Here is a 19,887-nt window from a genome sequence, read left to right as displayed (position 1 = left end):
TCTTGACAATCTTGCTGGATTTTTTCCAAAAATATACTTTATTCATAAAATTTGTGAAAGTACAGTACATTACAGTGCAAATTTGACATTACATAAAGTGCAATACAGATCAGTACATGAGGTGCCTCACTACACTTGCAATTACAGGTTATATTTACAATGTACCTTTATATTTCATGTCAAACATTCTCTGGTGCATACAGCCCGAGGGGTTTTACACAGGTTCGAGCCCCTTGATATACTATGGTGGAGGGGCCCTACACAGTGGCTTTTCCCCATTGAGCCTTTGCGACGGATGCTCCAAGCATTAGTGTGGCCCTCAGCACGTAGTCCTGGACCTTGGAATGTGCCAGTCTGCAACACTCATTCATCGACAGCTCTTTGCACTGGACGACAAGCAGGTTTCAGGCAGACCAAATTACATCTTTCACCAAATTGATGGTCCTCCAGCAGCAGTTGATGTTTATCTTGGTGTGTGTCCCTGGGAACTGCCCGTAGAACACTGAGTCCTGCGTTATGAAGCTTCTGAGGATGAACCTTGAAAAAAACCACTGTAGTCTTTCCAGACTTGCTTTGTGAAGGTGCATTCCAGAACGAGGTTGGCAATGGTCTCTTCCTCACTGCAGCTGCCTCACGGGGCGATGAGACGATGAAACTCCAGGAGGATCTGATGGGGAGGAGCTTTCTCACCACTAGCCAAGCTACATGTTAGTGCTTGTTTGAAAATTCTGGTGATGAGGCATTCTGCCAAATGAGTTTGATAGTCTGCTCGATGAACCATCCAACAGGATCCACCATCTCCTTTTCCTGCAGGGTTTTGAGGACGTTACATGCAGACGACTGCCTGATGGACTTGTGGTCAAATATATTTTTCTGTACAAACTTTTCACGAGGGGCAGGTGGTACAGCACGGTCCGACTGAATGGAGAGTTCCATGGCAAAGTTGCCAGACTCATCCTTCACAACACTGGGGACAGGTAGAACCTCAGCATGTTTGTGTACAAAGGGTTTATGCACAGCTTGATGCAGCCACACACAAAGATGGCCATCAAGATCAGGGTGACATTGGGTACATATTTTCCCTCTTTATCTAGAGGTTTGTGCATCATGTCCCTGTGGACACAATCCATTTTCAATCTCCAAATAAAGCATACTGAAGAGTGTCCCCTGATCTGTCCAGGCACCTGAATTACATCTTCAGCAACCCATTGGCATGCTCAGTAATCGCTGTTATGGTCATGGGCTCTTGTTGCAGTTTTCCTATGCATCAGTGGTAGGGCTTCTTACATGTTTCATGAGCCAGGTCCTCAGAGGTAGTCTGTGTCTCCAAGGAGCCATCCGCTCATTCTGTGTGGAGGTGCAAACCTTGTGAAAGATGTGACTGTTGCAGAATGAAGGAATCATGGCAGCTTCCAGGATATTTTGCACAAACATGAATGAAAACCTTCCACTGGTCACATACCAGCTGAACATTGATGGATTAAATTCCCTTCTGTTTGATAAATACTCCAGGATGATCTAAGAGTAAGATTGCCACATCTGTGCAGTCATTGACTGCCTGTACATGTTGGAATTCAGCCACTGCAGCAAATATGAGTGTCAAAGTGGACATAGGTAGAGGCCTTGGCAAACATGGCATCAGTCACCTGGGAAATGCATTTGTGGGAAGCTGATTGTGAAATCCTGTGGATATCCCTGGAAGGAGCCAGAGGCAAAGAAATTCAGGACTTTGGTGACCTTGATGACCACTGGAAATGCATGACCGCTGGTCCACTGGGAAGGAGGTCTTGTTCCAGGAGGCTGCAAATGTCAGCAATGACCTGCCATGAAAGTCTGAGCCTCCTGAGTCACTGTTGCTCAATCGTATTGAGGAAGCTGATCCTCTGCCTGTCTACGCTGTACTGGGGGTATCACCTCCTTTGAGCTGGGGCATTGTGTCCATTTACTCTATCCTGTGGAGCAGCATGTGGCTGCAGAGAAGGCAGCAGCTGCTGTTGGTGTTATTGCTGCTCCTGGTGCTGTTGGTGTGGCTGCTCCTCTTGTTTCTCATCAGTGGTCCATGGTGCATCGGCAAAGTCCAAGGTAGGTGAAATAACTTTCAAAAAGTTTGAAATCACCTGAAAAGCAGTGAAATCAGACTCTTGGAACAAATCCTCTGAGCACAAGCCTTTCACAACGGCAGGAAGGCAGCTATATAGCTTCACTCTTTAAAGGCTTTCCTGCCTTCCCTGCTGTGCTCTCACCTTGTTGACCCTGCCGAGTTCCACACAACTCATGAAAGCCAGAATTCTGGGTTAAAGGCATAATTAATTGGATATTTAAATATAAATTTAAATATTTAAATGACTGATTCGACACTTCCATGGGGTTTTCCAGCTCGCCTCCAAATGTGCCCTGGTAAAAGCCAGAGGTGGATGAGATCATGCTGGGTTTCTAACATGATGGCAGTTTTCGAGGATTTAACCCCCTTCCTGCACCTGAATCTGTCCCCACCTTAGCAGTTAAAATTACACTCTGTATCTTAATAGTTAAAGCTGCAACCCAACGAGTTCAAATACCGAATGTGGGACCAGGGCTTCTCCTAACATCTACAGTGAGTTCTCTTTGTGAGATTGATGCTCATCTGATTTGGAGTAAGGCACATCAAGCCATGTTATTGTATTAGAAATCAGTGAAAACAATTTCTTAACCTATGCATATTAGGTGAGATCTTGCTGGAGCAGGATATCTTAGGATGCACACCAATAGTTAGACCTTTTCCTGTACTCTTCAGCTTGAAATGTTTTGCGCTGTAATTTGCTGACAGTGTGAGCTGATAACGATGTGGTGAGGGCAGTGGGGCATCTGAACCTTGATGAATTATGGGACCAACAGTGTCTTAACCATTGAGATTTAAGGATTGAGAAAGAAACAGATGAATATTGGAGAAGGAAATACGGTGAATTAGACTAAACTCAGGTACAGAAAGAAAGATTGGATTAAGAGAGAGAAAAAGAGATGAAAAGGAAAGGTGAGAAAAAAATATTTAAAATTTGACATTTTTAAAATGTCAATTTAATTACTAATTAAAAGAATGAGATTGTTATTTTTCTGGTCCATAGAGATTACTTGGTATTACACTAACAATTATCACATTGTTAAGAAGGTACTTAAGCTGTTAAGATTGAACTTTCTGCAGTGGGTTTAATGGGTAAATAATATTAACAATAACGGGGAGGCTAAAGGTGAGATGTTGTTTGTACGAAGCAAATGACATAGTGGCATGAATCGACCAGCAACTTCTGGAGATTTGCAACTGACTGGCCAATTTGCACATTAGCACGCCATTACATCTCCATCAAGATCAGTCCATCCTGTATGTAAAATGTTTGATAAAACATGTGTGGTTTCAAGCAGCTTTTCTCCCATTGGGCAGCCTCCAGATCTTTAAATATTATTCTATTTATGAGTTACGAATCATATTTTGAATTATATGTTTCGATCATGCTGAAGTTCAAACATTTACATCAATCTACATAAATAGCACCAAACTGGTCCATTTAGGACAAAAAGTGATTTTTCGAGTGTTTGAATTGTTCTTCAATTCCTTCTCCTGGCAGGTTGTGATGACTTGATCAACTCCATCTTTGAATTTGGTAAAGGTCTGTGTACATTGCACCTAGTGGAGGATGAGATTGCCTTGTTTTCTGCATATGTGCTGATCTCTGCAGGTGAGCTCCTCTATCAACTAGTTCACTCTCATTTAATGACTTTTCTCCAGTCATTTCACCTAGTTTACTCTCTACAGTTCACGATCCTTCATGCTCTGTTTGTCAAATGTAACTCTAAATTTTTGCGAGGGAGTAATGCCGACCAGAGATTCTGGTGAGGTCGGCACAGCCGATTCACATTCCCCCCGATTATTGGGCATTCATTTCAATTGCTGGAAAATCAGCACTGCAGTTATGGTGCAGTGGCTTCCATGCACCTGATTCTCTGAAAGTATGAACATTCATCTGAAGCAGTTACCTGTATATCTTAACCAGAAGTGCAGACGTGTGACTTAGTGCCACCCTCCAAACAGCTGCTCTCATTTCCCTGTTTCTCCATTTGATGAAGACCTGAGGTGGCAACATCTAGCCCGGTGGTTCCTTGTATTTTGACAAAGGGAAGGGAAGAGTTACCTGGACACTTTGTTCCAGGAGGAATTCACACCCCATAGTGTAAGTACAACTTTAGAGTTGGTCAATGATCAGGGACAGGAGGCTTTGACTGTGAGTCAGGCAGATTCAGGATGTAGCAATGGAGTAATCTCAGCCATAGACTTTGACCAACAGGTACGAGGTTCTTGCTACCTGTGTGAATGAGAACAAGGACTGCAGAGTGGATGGGCAAACTGACCATAGCACTATTGTGCAGTAAGCCATTCAAGTGGGGGGAGTGAAAAGGAATGTGGTAGTGATAGGGGACAGTATAGTCAGGAGATATATGCTGTTCTCTTCAGCAGTGACCGGGAGTTCTGAAGGTAGTGTTGCCTGCCTAGAATCAGGGTGAACGACATCTTTTATCGGTTCATGGGATGTGAATACCGTTGGCAAGGCCAGCATTTATTTTCCATCCCTAATTGCTCTTGGGAAGGTGGTGTTGAGATGCCTTCTTGAACCACTGCAGTCTGAGTTGCAGGTACACCCACCAAGCAATTAGGGAGAAGTTCCAGGGTTTTGACCCAACAACACCGAAGGAATAGTGATATAGTTCCAAGTCAGGATGGTATGTGACCTGAAGGGGAACTTGCAGGTGGCGATGTTCCCTTGCATCTGCTGCCTTGTTCTTCTAGGTGGTAGAGGTTGCAGGTTTGGAAGATGCTGTCAACGGAGCCTTGACAAGTTGCTGTAGTGCAATTTGTGTATGGTACATATGGCTGCCACTGTGCGCCGGTGGTGGAGGCAGTGAATGTTTAATGTGGTGGATGGGGTGCCAATCAAACAGCTGCTTTGCCTTCGATGGTTTCGTGTTTCTTGAGTGCTGTTGGAGCAGCAGCCAACCTGACAAGTGGAGAGTATTCCATCACACTCCTCACTTATGTCTTTTAAATGGTGGGCAGGCTTTGGGGAGTCAGGAGGTGAGTTACTGACTGCAGAATTCCCAGCCTCTGACCTGCTCTTGTAGCCACAGTATTTATATGGCTGGTCCAGTTAAGTTTCTGGTCAATGGTGACTCCCAGGAGGTTGATGGTGGGGAAATCAGCAATGGTAATGCTGTTGAATGTCAAGTGGAGATGGTTGGATTCTCTTTTGTTGGAGATGGTTATTGACTGGCACTTGTGTGGCGTGAATGTTACTTGCCACTTATCAGCCCAAGCTTGAATGTTGTCCAGGTCTTGCTGCATTCAGGCAGGGACTGCTTCAGTAACTGAGGAGTTGCGAATGGAACTGCACACTGTGCAATCGTCAGCAAACATCCCCACTTCTGACCTTATGTTGAAGGAAAGGCCATTGATGAAGCCGCAGAAGATTGTTGGCCTAGGACACTTTTCTGAGGAACACCTGCAATGATGCCCTGGAGATGAAATGATTGGCCTCAAACAACCACAACCATCTTGCTTTATGCTAGGTATAACTCCAACCAGTGGAGAGTTTTCCTCCTGATTCCTATTGACTTCAATTTTGCTAGGGCTCCTTGGTGCCACACTCAGTCAAATGCTCCCTTGATGTCAAGGGCAGTCACTCTCACCTCACCCCTGGAATTCAGCTATTTTGTCCATGTTTGGACCAAGGCTGTAATGAGGTCTGGAGTTGAATGGCCCTGGCAGAATCCAACCTGAGCGTCAGTGAGCAGGTTGTTGCTGAATAAGTGCCGCTTGATACCACTGTAGATGACCCTTTCCATCACTGTACTGATGTTTGTGAGTCGACTGTTGGGGCGATAATTGGCTGGATTGGATTTGTACTACTTTTTGTGGACAGGACATACCTGGGCAATTTTCCACACTGTCAGATAGATGCCAGTGTTGCAGCTGCACTGGAATACTTGGCCAGGGCGTAGCTAGTTCTGGAGCACAAGTCTTCAGTACTGCTACCAGGATGTTGTCAGGGCCCTTAGCCTTTGCTGTAAATAGTGCGTTCAGGTGCGTCTTGATATCACATGGAGTGAATCGAATTATCTGAACACTGACATCTATGATGCTGGGGATCTCAGGAGGAAGCTGAGATGGATCATCCACTTTGCACTTCTAGCTGAAGATGGTTGCAAATGCTTCAGCCTTGTCTTTTGCACTGATATGCTGGGCTCCACCATCATTAAGGATGGGGATGTTTTTAGATCCTCCTCCTCCAGTTAGTTGTTTAATTGTCCACCACTATTCATGACTGGATGTGACAGGACTGCAGAGCTTTGATCTGATCCATTGGTTGTGGGATCGCTTTGCTCTGTCTACAGCATGCTTTTTAGCATGCATGTAGTCCAGTGTTGTAACTTCACCAGGTTGGCATCTCATATTTAGTGTATGCCTGGTGCTGCTTCTGGCATGCTCTCCTATACTTGTTGCCGCTGGAAACGAACTTGGAGTGGGAGGGGGAATGATCCAGTTCTCATGGTCCAACCAATGACATAGGTAAAACTAGGAATGATCAGTTGAGAGAGTTTGGGGAGTAAGGGTCCAAATTGAAAAGTAGAACCTCAAAAGTAATAATCTCTGGATTGTTACCTGAGTCACACACCAAAACGATAAATAGATTAGAGGTTTAAATGCGTGTTTGAAAGAGTGATGTGTGAGGCAGGGGTTTCAATTAATGGGTCACTGGCACCAGTATTGAGGGACGACCTCCAATTAAACTGGGCTGGAACCTAGTGAATCGAAATAACTGGGGCAGTAGATAGGGCTTTAAAATAAGAAAGCAGAGGGACGGAGACGGGGATGGGTGGATTCAGGAAATAGTAATTTCAAAAGCAGCAAGAGAAATGTCAAGGCTCTGGAGCAGAGTAGCATTTGGGGTAAAAATAAACAGGGTGGGTCAAGAAGGGACAGTGAGAGTAATAAAGGTAATAGGGCATTATTGGCAAAGGAGATATCAGAAAATTTGAACAAAGTCAAAACTAAACTGATTTCTGAATGTGTGAAACATCTGCAACAAATTAGATGGATTAATAGCACCGATAGAAATTAGTAGCTTTCATCTGATAGGCATTTCAGAGACATGGTTGCAAAGTGACCACGGTTGGGAAGTAAATATTTCAGAATACTTAACTTAGGTAGATAGGTAAATTGGCCATTATAAATTGCCCCTAGTATAGGTAGGTGGTAGGGAAATATAGGGACAGGTGGGGATGTGGTAGGAATATGGAATTAGTGTAGGATTAGTATAAATGGGTGGTTGATGGTTGGCACAGACTCAGTGGGCCGAAGGGCCTGTTTCAGTGCTGTAACTCTAAATAAAAAATAAATAAATAAATAAAATAAAATAAAACTTTTAGAACTGAATGGCAAAATGGAAAAGCAAGAGAGATAGTCCTGATAATAAAGGTTGGGATAAAGACAGTGGAGAGAAAGAATCTTAGCTCAGAAATTCAACGAGTAGAATCTATTTTGATGGAGCTAATAAACAGCAAGGGGCAGAAAACATTGGAAGGAATTCTTTATTGCCCCTACTCTCCTGCTAACAGTAGTTGTAGTGTAGGGCAGAGTATAAATCAGGAAATTGAAGGCGCATGTGATAAGAGTAAGACAGTAATCAGAGGGATTTTAATCTTCATATAGACTGGACAAACCAAATTTGCAGTAATAGGGTGGATGACAAGTTCATGGAACAAGTTAGTTTTCTGGATCGGTATATCAACTAGACAATAGGCTATTTTGGATCCAGTATTGTGCAATGAAAAAGGGTCAATGAATAAATCTTGTAGTAAAGAGGCCTCTAGGGAACAGTGATCATAATATTATTGAATTTTATATTGAGTTTGAAAGTGATTTAGTTAAGTCCGAAACTAGGGTCTTAAATCTAAACTAAGCAAACTCCGTAGGTATGTGGAGCATTAAGGACATTTAAGCGACTCTTGGATAGGTACATGGATGATAGTAGAATGAAGGGTAGGTAGTTAGTTTGATCTTAGAGTAGGTTAAAGGTTCGGCACAACATCGTGGGCCGAAGGGCCTGTACTGTGCTGTACTGTTCTATGTTCTATAAGTTGGCTAAGGTAGATTGGGAAACAACATTAAAAGATATGATATAAAAAACAGAAAGCGCTGGAAATACTCAGCAGGTCCGGCAGCATCTATGGAGAGAGAAACAGAGTTAACGTTTCAGGTCTGTGATCTTCCATCAGAACTGATGAAAGATATGATGGTAGACAGGCAATGGCAAACATTCAAAGATCTAATACATCATTTGCAACAATATACATTCCTTTAATACACAAATCCCCCACAGAAGTGGTCCAACCAAGGCTTAAAATGTTGTCAAAATGTAGTAAGCCTGAGGATTGAGAGGATTTTAGAATTCAACATAGGAGGACCAAGAAATTGATAAGGAAAGAGAAGAGAGAATATGAGAGTAAACTAGCAAGAGACATATAAAAACATATTGTAAACATTTCTAAGTATGTAAATAGGAGGAGATTAGTGAAAGTAAACATGGGCACATTAGAGACAGAGACAGGTGGAACAATAATGGGGAATAAGGAAATAACAGAGACATTAAACAAATATTTTGTTTTTGTTTTCACGGTAGAAGGCACAAAGAAATTCTGGAAATAATGGGGATCTAAGAGTTTAGTGAGAATGAGCTACTTAAAGAAATCAGTACAATTAAAGAAATAGCACTGGAGAAATTAATGGGACTAAGTGGTGACAAATCCCCTGGACCTGACAACCTGCATCCTATGATTTTAAAAGAGGTAGCTACAGAGATAGTGGATGCATTAGTTTTGATCTTCCAGGATTCCTTAGATTCTAGAATAGTTCCCAAGGATTGAAGGTAGTAAACATAACCCTGCTGTTCAAGAAAAGCGGAAGAGAGAAAATGGGCAACTGTAGGCCAGTTAGCCTAATCTATTATTAGGGATGTGGTAACAGAGCATTTAGAAAATCATAATATGATTAAGCAGAGCCAACACGGATTTATGAAAGGGAAACTGCATTTGACAAATCTGTTAGAGTTTTTTGAGGATGTAGCTGGTAGGATGGATAAGGGGGAACCAGTGGATGTAATTAGATTTTCAAAAAGCGTTCAATGAGGTGCCGCACAAGAGAATATCACACAAAATTAGGACTAATGGAATTGGGAATAATATATTATCATGTGTTGAGGATTGATTGATGGACAGAACCAGAGAGTAGGAACAAGCAGGATTTTTTCAGGCTGGCAGGCTGTAACTAGCGGGATACCACAAGGATCAGTATTTATATTCAAGATTAATGACTTAGATGAGGAGACTGAGTGCAACGTATTCAAGTTTGCTAATGATACAAAGTTAGGTGAGAAAGTAAGCAGTGAGGAGGACCTCAGAAGAAGCTGCAGAGAGATAGACAGGTCGAGTAAGTGGGCAAGAATGGGAACTTGGGAATACAAGGTGGCAAAGTGTGAAGTTATCCAATTCGGTAGGGAAAATAAAAAAGTAGAATATTTTTTGAATGGTGAGAGACTGGAAAGTGTTTGCATTTAGAGGGACCTTGGTGTCCTTGTACATAAATCACAGAAAGCTAACATGCAGGTGCAGCAAGCATTTAGGAAGACAAATGGTATGTATGTTAGCCTTTATTACAAAGGGATTGGAATATAAGAGTAAAGAAGTCTTGCTACATTTATACAGTGAGGACATACCTGGAGTACTGTGTGCAATTTTGGTCTCCTTACCTAACAAAGGATATAGTTGCCCTAGAGGGAGTGCAACCAAAGTTCACTAGACTGGTTCCTAGGATGAGAGGAGTTGAGATAGAGTAGCCTAGGCCTATATTCCCTTGAGTTTTGAAGAAAGAGAGGTGATCACAATGAAACCTATAAAATTCTTAAGGGGCTTAACAGGATAGATGCTGCAAAGATGTTTTCCTGGCTGGGAGTCTAGAACACGGTGTTATAATCTTAGAATAAGGGGTCGGCCATTTAGAACTGAGATGAGGAGAAATTTCTTTGCTCAAAAGCTTGTGAAACTTTGCAATTCTATATCCCAGAGGGCTATGGATGTTCAGTTATTGAGTATATTCAAGACAGAGATCGATAGACTTTTGGATACCAAGAGAATTAAAAGAACGTGGGATATTGAGGAAGATGGAGTTGAGGTAGAAGATCAGCCATGATCTTATTGAAGGTCGAAATGCCTACTCCTGCTCCTATTTCTTACAATGGGTGAATGGGACTTGGTGTAAGTAAGGATATGGATGGCAGAGTTTTGGATGATCTCAAGTTTACAGAGGGTAGAAAGTGGAAAGCCAGCCAGGAGCGTGTTGGAATAGTCAAGTCTAGAGGTAACCAAGGCATGAATGTGGATTTCAGCAGCAGATCAGCTGAGGCAGGGACAAAATTGAGCATTATTACAGAATGAATGTAGGTGGTCTTAGTGATGGTATGGATTTGACACCAAGGTAATGAACAGTCTGGTTGAGTCTCAGTCAACTGCCAGGGAGAGGGATGGAGTCGGTACCTAGGTAACAGAGTTTGGAGCGGGGACCGAAGATAATGGCTTCAGTCTTCCAAATATTTAATTGGAGGAAATTTCTGCTTGTCCAGTACTAGATGTTGGATATGTCACAATCATATAATTTAGCAACAGTGGAGGAGTCGAGAGAGGTGGTGAGGAGATAGAGCTGGATGCCTTTAGTGTACATGAGGAAACTGACATCGTGTGTTCGGATGATGCATCATGTAGATGAGAAATAGGAGGGAGCAAGGAAAGATCCTTGGGTGACACCAGAGGTAATGGTGTTGGAGAAGGATGAAAAGCCATTGCAAGTGATTCTCTGGCTACCATTAGATAAGAATGGAACAAGGTGAGAGCAATCCCACCCAGCTGGACAACAGTGGAGAGGCATTTGAGGAGGATGGTGTAATCAACTGTGCCAAAGACTGCAGACTGGTCAAGAAGGAGGGGGTGGATAGTTTACCTTTGCCACAGTCACATGAGATGTCATTTATGACTTTGATAAGAGCTGTTTCAGTACTTTGGCAGGGGCGGAAACCTGATTGGAGGGATTCAAACTTGGAGTTCCAGAAAAGATGTGCACAGATTTAGGAGGCGACAATGTGTCCAAGTAGTTTGGAGAGGAATGGAAGGTTGGAGATGGGGTGGTTATGGGATCAAGGATTGTTTTTTGAGGAGCAGGGTGATGATGCCAGTTTTAATGGAGAGAGGGACATTACCTGAATAGAGAGAACTGTTAACAGTATCAACTAACATGGGGACCTGGAGGGGAAGTTGGATGATCAGCAGTTTGGTGGGAATAGGTTCAAGGGAGCTGGAAGTAGTCTCATGTACAAGTTGAGCTCAGAGACAGCATGAGGAAAGAAACTAGAGAAAGATGCGAGTTCAGGGCTAGGGTAGGGGGGATGTTTGGAGGAAGTTTGGCCTGTTGTTACCTGTTGTTACACATTGTTTACTGGAAAATATCTTGGAGCTTGCAGGTAGCAAATGTTGCACGTGGGAAACACCCTCACCACAAATAGAGCTTCGTGAGCTAAGACTGGCGAAGGTGGGCTGGGTGCTCGGTGCTTTGTGCTGAGTATGGCTGGGTAGGAGCTGGGTGTTTCGTCCAGGCTGGGTGCAGACTGGGTGCTTGGGCTGGGTACTAGGTCTGGAGTGGTGCTGGGCAGTGGCTGCTTACTGGGTGAGGGCTGGATGCTGGGTATGGGATATGGGTACAGGCTGGGTTCTGGCTGAGCACTGGATGCATGAGAGTTCTGGGTATGGGCGGGTATCTGGGTGCTGGCTGAATTCGGGGTGCAGGCTGGCTGTCTCCCTGAGAGACAAGAAACAGAAGGGGTTCTCCACTCACTGCTTTCACAAACGCCCACTTATCTGAATGGTTTGTGGTCACTCAGCAAAGGCTATGACTATAACTTGTGAGAAGCTGTTGTGTCGATTCTGGTGTTTTTTCTTTCATTGTTTCTCCTCCTAGATCGTCTGTGGCTTCAGGAGAAAATAAAAGTTGAGAAACTGCAACAGAGAATCCAACTAACACTTCAACATATTTTACAGAAGCATCACAGAGAGGATGGCATTCTGACAAAGGTAATCGAGGAGTGCTGGCTGAAAACTGCAGGGATATGGGGAAGAGCAGGGGAGTGGGATAACTGCTTGGCCTCCTGTACTGTACTATTCTATAACTCAATGATTTACATTCAGAGCTGTGTGTACTCAAGTCCTCGGGTCATGGCTTAAAACCTGGACACGGGCTGGAATTTTACGCCCCTCTCTGGGAGGTGGTTGGGAGGCAGGGAGGAGAGGCATAAAATCGTATAGGATGGCGGGGGTGCCAGCAATTATTGGCCACTTAAGGGCCTCTGCCCACTGCCGCTGGCAGAGGCGGGCTCTTTCCCAGCTTTCTAGCCAATGGCCGGGGCCACTGCCTCCTCGTGAAATTTCGACCAGAGAAACACCAAGAACACCAGATAGCTGCAAAATACAAGTTTAAGAAAATGTACTGGAAGAGGGCATGCTCTTTATTTTAAAAGCCAGAATCTCTCAAACAGGACTTAGATTCGGAGTCTAAATTTTACATTTGTACATGTATATACACATAAATATGCAGATATGTGTATTTGAATCAATGTAGCATGATATGAGTGGAGAATAACAAATTGATGCAAGTCCAATTGAGGTCTAACAGATATATTGAAATGCCAGGTTTTAGGCCAATTGATGAGGTTACTTGGTGGACACAGCCAGCTCTTGTTTTGTTGGGATTTTTATGTATTAAACTGAAAGTGTTAGAGCTCATCTACACACCAGAACTGATAACTCTTTGAGTTCAAAGGGTTTAAAGCTGTACCGGTTCTTGCTGTGAGTTGAGGTTGCAACAAAGGCCCTACTGGATAAACCAGCTCTATATAACGACAGCCGTGATGGTTAATTGCATAAACAGTAACTGCTGGATCATTAAATGGGAAACGCTTAACAAGTGGAAATAGACAACTGAGAAAAAGATAATTCTTAATAAAGTACCGGTAGGTTTTCTTTAGTCTGCTGGATGTCTGACTTGTACAGAAGCCTATCCCCATGTGCAGGAGTCTCCAAAGCAAACTAGAGAAAACTACACCTTGAGAATCTGCACTGTGGTGGTCCAAAAGGCACACTCTCTCTGCTTAGGGACACACCCACGTCACTAAATCCAAAGTGCTCCAGTACAGGCAAGGAGAACCAAGGGATTTAGTTGCTCCGTACTGAAGTTTAATCATGTAGAGAGTGATGGTATAATTCCCATTGGATCTTCTGCGTGTACCATTCACTGACATGATTTATCTGAGTGGGCAAAATCTGAGCCCCTAATGACAGGTTTCCACTTCCTTGGTTCACTCAGTGAGCTGAGCACATGGTCAGTCAAGCACTTACATCAAGGCAGCATTTGACTGAGTGTGGCATCAAGGAGCCTGAGTAAAATTGAAGCCAATGGGAATCGGGGGAAAACTCTCAACTGGTTGGAGTCATACCTAGCACAAGGAAGATGGTTATGGTAGGTGGAGGCCAATCATCATTACACCATCTGCAGCTTGTACTTCAAGCTAAATTGCAGGATGACGGATTTGAAAAGGTGCATGAGGCTGGAACATACCATCATCTTGAATGATTTCAGTGGCACTGGTTGCATTGGTTTCAGTGATGACCGCACCAATAATGTGGAGCACCGTCTCTTCCAAGGGGAGGCAGCCGTGCCTGTCCCCCACTAGTTCATTGTTGCTCCCTGCTGTTATGTGCCACCTTGACCTGTGAGAGAGTGTTAAGTGAGTGTGTTGCAATGTGTTAGGGTAATGTGCTTGTCAGAGGTGAATAGCTGGCAGTATGTGGAAACTATGAGATATGAGTGTGAGGATTGCAGCAATGGTAAGAGTGTGAGCATGTGAATATTAGGCATGAGTCCTGATTGCTGGGGATTGCTGATAGGTGAGTGATGGGGGTGTGGTGAATTGAGCAGTGTGTAAGGTTGGTGATGTGGTTGGTAGGATATGACATTTGACGGTGCATTCTTGACCACTGTAAGGTCATTGAACTTTTTCTGGCACTATGACCAGGTCCTCAGGCCCAAACTCCTGGCAGTGACCTCCATGGCTAACTGCTGTCATTCCCTTTGAAGTGCTTGTCTGGAGTGTCTCCTGACCCCGTGGGGAAAGATGAACTCTCTCCTCCTTTCCACCTCCTGAACTAAGGCCTCCAGTACTGCATCCGAGTATCTAGGAGCCCTGTTTCTGGCCTGCTGCTTCATTTCTCAGCTATTTTCCTGCTTAAAATGTCTCTCCCAGCCACATGCAGGACCTGTTGCCACCAGAATAGCTTTAATTGGTGCTAGCCTGGCATGAACCTAACCCCCGGCTGAGATAGGCAATCACTCAGCAGTGTGTTTAGCATTGGGCTGCATGCCACAGTCATGGAAATGAGCAGCCAGCACGAAGGTTGTGTGCTGTCTGCATCACCTTGATCAGGAGCAAGGTAATCGGGCATTGCGATTCCCATGCCCGCTAACAGGCCTTATCCAATTTTTAGCCCCTTGTCTTTAAAACCTGTACTGTATCATACTACACCAGTTACTTAATAGTAATAACATCAGACTTTACTCAGTAAAATTTAGCTTATGTTTTCACTAGAACATCATATGTACAACCAAACTCAACCTATAATGCAAAAAATAATTCATGAAATATTCATTCTACGGATCAATGAGGAGCTTTGGGAGAAAATAAGATTTATTTAAGCTTCTTGTGATATTTTTTACAAGATCTGGAATCCTACATACATTTGATATCGCATTTTTTACCATGAACAGCAAAATTAAGTAGGAAGCAGGGAGGGAAGAAAGCTATCAGGCTGGATTGGGAAGGGAGAAGGACAGAGTTATGTGAGAGGGCATGAGAAAACAGACAGTGCCATCAGGAATGGAAGAGTAATTAGTGAGGGGCAGAGGAATTAAATGATAACTGGGTGGGGGAGAAGTGGGCCAACATGAACTGAGAAGTTGGGGTGGTAGAGAACATGCATGAACTGGGAGGGGAAGGGGTTGGAGAGTACTCTGGATCATTGTGCCAACCATTTAAGCAATTTTAAAAAGTATGACAACTGCATTTAGCAAAAGAAGGTAAGGTTGCATATCCTCAATAACTTGCATTTCTCTTCTCTACAAGAAATGAAGGATGATTTCTGCAATATCTCCCATCATCTCACACTATATAAGGAGTGAAATGTTGGGTATACCTGCAGAATAAATTGTAACAAGCCCTTGCCCCACTGGATTTTAAATAACGAGATATCAAAAGTCATCATTTAAGTACTTCAGTTCAGTTTTCTTGAAGCATTTGGTCAGTTGTTTGCTATCTTTCTGCATTGACCTCTGCAGAGTCCTGAGAGGACCCCCTCCCACCACCACCCCACCCCCAACGCCTGCTGCCCCAGTGTTAATGTTTTAGTTTCCCACACCAGTCATCTTCTTAGGGGAATTACTAGTTTGTGTGAAATTATGGGTGCTGTCCCATAAGGAAAGGAGACTTTCAGATTTTCCGCTGTGTCACTCTGGTCAAATGCTAGGTATTCTTCCCTTGGGAGGTACATTAAGACAACCAGGTTCATCTGGCTATTTCCAAGCATCTCAAGGTAGTTGATCACATGCCTTGTTGTTGAATGCCTCTTCCATACTTTCTCAGCCAAATAATAAAAAAGGGCAGAGAATAAAATAGAAGAATATAAAAGAGGATTGGGAGGTTCAAGAGTGCGATAGATGAAATTTGTGTGGCTTTTTGGAGATGTCCCTCAGCAAGCTAGTTCCAAAAATTCAGGCATATGGTATTAGAGGAAATGTAATGCATGATGAGTACAACCTTCCCAAAATCTTTGTCCGCAAAGAAATGCCAAGAGAGAGAAAGCATGGATAGGAGGTTGGTTGACAGGAAATATAGGACTAGGGTTAGTGGGTGTTGCTTCGATTGGTAAAGGTGGTGCACACCAGGGATCTGTGCGAGCTCCATATAGAATAGAATCATAGAGTGGTTCTCTGTAAGAGCTACTCAGCTAGTCCCACTCTCCCGTTCTTTCCCCATAGTCCTGCAATTTTTTTCTCTTCAGATAATTATCTAATTCCTTTTTGAAGGCCTCGATTGACTCTGTCTCCATCACACTCTCAGGCAGTGCATTCCAGATCCCAACCACCCGCTGCGTAAAAGGTTTCTCCTCATGTCACCTCTGGTCCTTTTGCCAATCACCTTAAATCGATGTCCTCTGGCTCTCTACCCTTTCACAGCCACTCAGATATGGTGCCATTGACTGTGGCTCAGACAGTCTGACATTGACTATCACCCAGTCTGACATTGACTATCGCTCACTGTGGCATTGACTGTCAGTCAGACATAGTGTCATTGACTTTCACTCAGACACTCTGACATTGCCTGTCGCTCACTCTGACATTGACTGTCAGACACTGACATTGCCTGTCAGTCAGACATTCTGACATTGCCTGTTTCTCAGACACAGTGCCGTTGACAGCTGGTGTAGATTTGCTGGTTCACAATGGCCAATAACATTTGAAAGTTTGATTAAATCAGTGTGGCTTCATTCTCTCTGATGGAAGAGTTTCTCAACATTTTCTCTGCTTTGTTTTGCTTCTCTCATTATAAGTCCATTGAACATTAACAAGTTGCCATTACTCATCAGTTATTGATGTAAGCTTACAATTTCCTAGGAAAGCCCATCTCCCTGTCGAGGACACTTCTGCCGTCAGCCTGTGCCATTCATGTAAATGATTAGCCAGCTATTAGTTTCCCACTGCAGGAGGAAACCATTGATTTCCCTTAACAGTGCTGCGCCAGGCAGTTCATCACTCACTGACAGTAAACAGGATGGATTTCAAGCAGGCTTGACCAAAGTAATGGCCTGTCTCTGTCAACTGCTTTGTTTGAGTAGAAGGTAAGGTTTAGGATTGAGAGCCTGAGATAAGGACGCCTTTGCTCATTGTGCAGGGAGAGATTTCTTCGGTTTACTATTTTTGGCAAAACCAAGCAAAATGTTTGAAATCTGCCAAGACAGTCACATTATCTCGAGCAGTAATCAGCAGACTGTGTGTGAAGTCCAGAAATCTGGGACTATGCTTCCACTGTAGTTAGAAAGGTGACAGTGACTTTGCAGTTAGTCGTGTTTGCTGCCCAGCACTCTCTTAAACTGTATGGTAATATATAGCTATTCCCTGCTGTCATCAGACTAATGGATCCAGGAGCCAAATTCTTGTCTATAATTAGAAACTGGAGTATTTCCTATAAATGTTGGTGTGTATTTAGCTCTGATTTTAACTAAAGTTGAGTGTGGGGCTGAGGACATTTTACCTCCTGGGCCTCCTGTAGATAGAGTAGGCCCAAGAGCCGCCTGAGCCCAATGTTAATGATGTGAAGCAGCTGGGGGAGTGTGTCTTGGGTGGGTACAGCAGGAGCTGGCAGCCTGGGACCCTCGGAAACAGCCCTGACAGGATAATTGAAGAGGGGCTGATTGATGCGATTGTGAGAGGCCGAAGGGATGGGAGGCCTAAGGATTCCTGGTGGGGGTGGCAAAGAATTCCTGTTCTTCCTGGCCCCGAAGGAAAAATTTTTTTTAACTAACTACGCTCTTGGGCCTACTGATCTTGGGCAACAGTTTCCATGCCGAAGCTGGACCCAGGCATGCAGCTCATTGCATTAAAATGTAGTCCTGATCCAAATGACATCAGGCCCCACCTGTTGGATTTCAGTGAGGCCCTTGTGTGCCTGAGATGATGTTTTCATAGACTGCTGGTATATTGACGCCCTCACTCCCATACTCCTCGGGGTTAAAATTACAGCTTTTGTTTTCAGATTGAAACATATCTTGGTCTCATCCTAATGCATTAAATGGAATCAGTACCATCTGGACTGACAACATGGAACAGCAGAGTGCCAGCTCCTTCCCTAACCCCAACAGGGCATTGATGAGGGGAAATAAAATATCTTGAGAGCAATTTGTGTGGTGGGCCAGTGAGTTGCACACTGGCTATTCATCTTTGATACCTGGGCTCCAGCCGTACTGATGGGATGAAAGTCTGTAAGGGACAAACATGAAAGGTTGTGGAGATTTTTAATCAACGAATTCTCACTAAGTTTGCAATCGCCAAAATGGCTGGAGTTGGAGATGGAGAAATGTATAGTTGGTTCTGAGGATCCCCAGAGTAGAGGGAGTGTTTAATTCTCCAAGATCTCTGTGCTGCTCCAATTCTGGCCTCTTTCACATGCCTAATTTCCATCACTCCTCCATTGGCGACTGTGCCTTCAACTGCCTAGATCCTCAGCTCTGGAATTCCTTTATTGAAACTGACCTCTTTGACCAACCTTTTGATCATCTGATCTACTGTAAGCAAAGGCATTTATGACTCAGTGTCATATTTTGTTGATAACGTTCCTGCAAAGCGCCTTGGGATGTTTAACTGCATCTACTGCAATATAAATGCATGTTGCTGTTACACCAGAGCTGGGAAGTGAATGGTATGAGTTCAGAGCCTCAGACTGGCACAGACAAGGAATAAATCATAGACTTATAGAATGATACATCACAGAAGGGGGCCATTCGGCCCCTAGTGCTTGTGCTGGCTCTTTGAAAGAATGAGAACAATCCAATTAGTCCCTAAATCCCCTGCTGTTTTCCCAAAACCCTGAAAATGTTTCCCCTTCAATTTATCCAATTTTCTTTTGAACATTACAATTGAATCTACTGGTGTAATATAATTAAACAGGGCAGCCAATTACACACTGCAAGATCACATAAACAACAAATGCTTGAAGAAGGTAGTGTTGTAAATAGGGAGGAGGAAAGCCTTAGATTACAGGACGATATAGATGGGCTGGTAAGATGGGCAGAGCAGTGGCAAATGGAATTTAATCCTGAGAAGTGTGAGGTGATGCATTTTGGGAGGACTAACAAGGCAAGGGAATATACAATGGGTGGTAGGACCCTAGGAAGTACAGAGGGTCAGAGGGACCTTGGTGTACTTGTCCATAGATCATTGAAGGCAGCAGCACAGGTAGATAAGGTGGTTAGGAAGGCATATGGGATACGTACCTTTATTAGCTGAGGCATAGAATATAAGAGCAGGGAGGTTATGATGGAGCTGTATAAAACGCCAGTTAGGCCACAGCTGGAGTACTGTGTACAGTTCTGGTCACCGCACTATAGGAGGGATGTGATTGCACTGGAGAGCATGCAGAGGAGATTCACCAGGATGTTGCCTGTGCTGGAGCATTTCAGCTATGAAGAGAGACTGGATAGACTAGGGTTGTTTTCCTTAGAGCAGAGAAGGCTGAGGGAGACCTGATTGAGGTATACAAAATTATGAGGGGCATAGATAGGGTAGGTAGGAAAAAAAAATTTCCCTCAGCAGAAGTGTCAATAACCAGGGGGCATAGATTTAAGGTAAGGGGCAGGAGGTTTAGAGGAGATTTGAGGAAAACCTTTTCACCCAGAGGGTGGTTGGAATCTGGAACACACTACCTGAAGGGGTGGTAGAGGCAGGAACTCTCACAACATTTAAGAAATATTTAGATGAGCACTTGAAATGCCATAGCATACAAGGCTACGAGCCAAGTGCTGGAAAATAGGATTACAGTAGATACGTGCTTGATGGCTGGCATGGACATGATGGGCTGAAGGGCCTGTTTCTGTGTTGTATAACTTCTATGACCCTAGGATTTGCTAGCCAGGCCACCAGGCTACCTCCTATGCTTTTCT

General features: G+C 43.7%; 1 protein-coding gene across 2 annotated transcripts in view; it reads left to right on the top strand.

The window, feature by feature from the left end:
- Positions 1–19,887, top strand: part of LOC137350578 (nuclear receptor ROR-alpha A) — a 1,041,882-nt gene that overhangs the window by 1,010,705 nt on the left and 11,290 nt on the right. For both annotated transcript variants that reach the window (XM_068015239.1, XM_068015240.1), the window contains 2 exons: positions 3,600–3,710; positions 12,086–12,198. In XM_068015239.1, coding sequence (XP_067871340.1) covers positions 3,600–3,710; positions 12,086–12,198 — 224 coding nt within the window. The remainder of the gene's footprint in view (positions 1–3,599; positions 3,711–12,085; positions 12,199–19,887) is intronic.

The sequence above is a fragment of the Heterodontus francisci genome, chromosome 35, assembly GCF_036365525.1.
Source record: "Heterodontus francisci isolate sHetFra1 chromosome 35, sHetFra1.hap1, whole genome shotgun sequence".
Taxonomy (NCBI): Eukaryota; Metazoa; Chordata; class Chondrichthyes; order Heterodontiformes; family Heterodontidae; genus Heterodontus; species Heterodontus francisci.
This window is presented reverse-complemented; position numbering and strand designations above follow the sequence as displayed.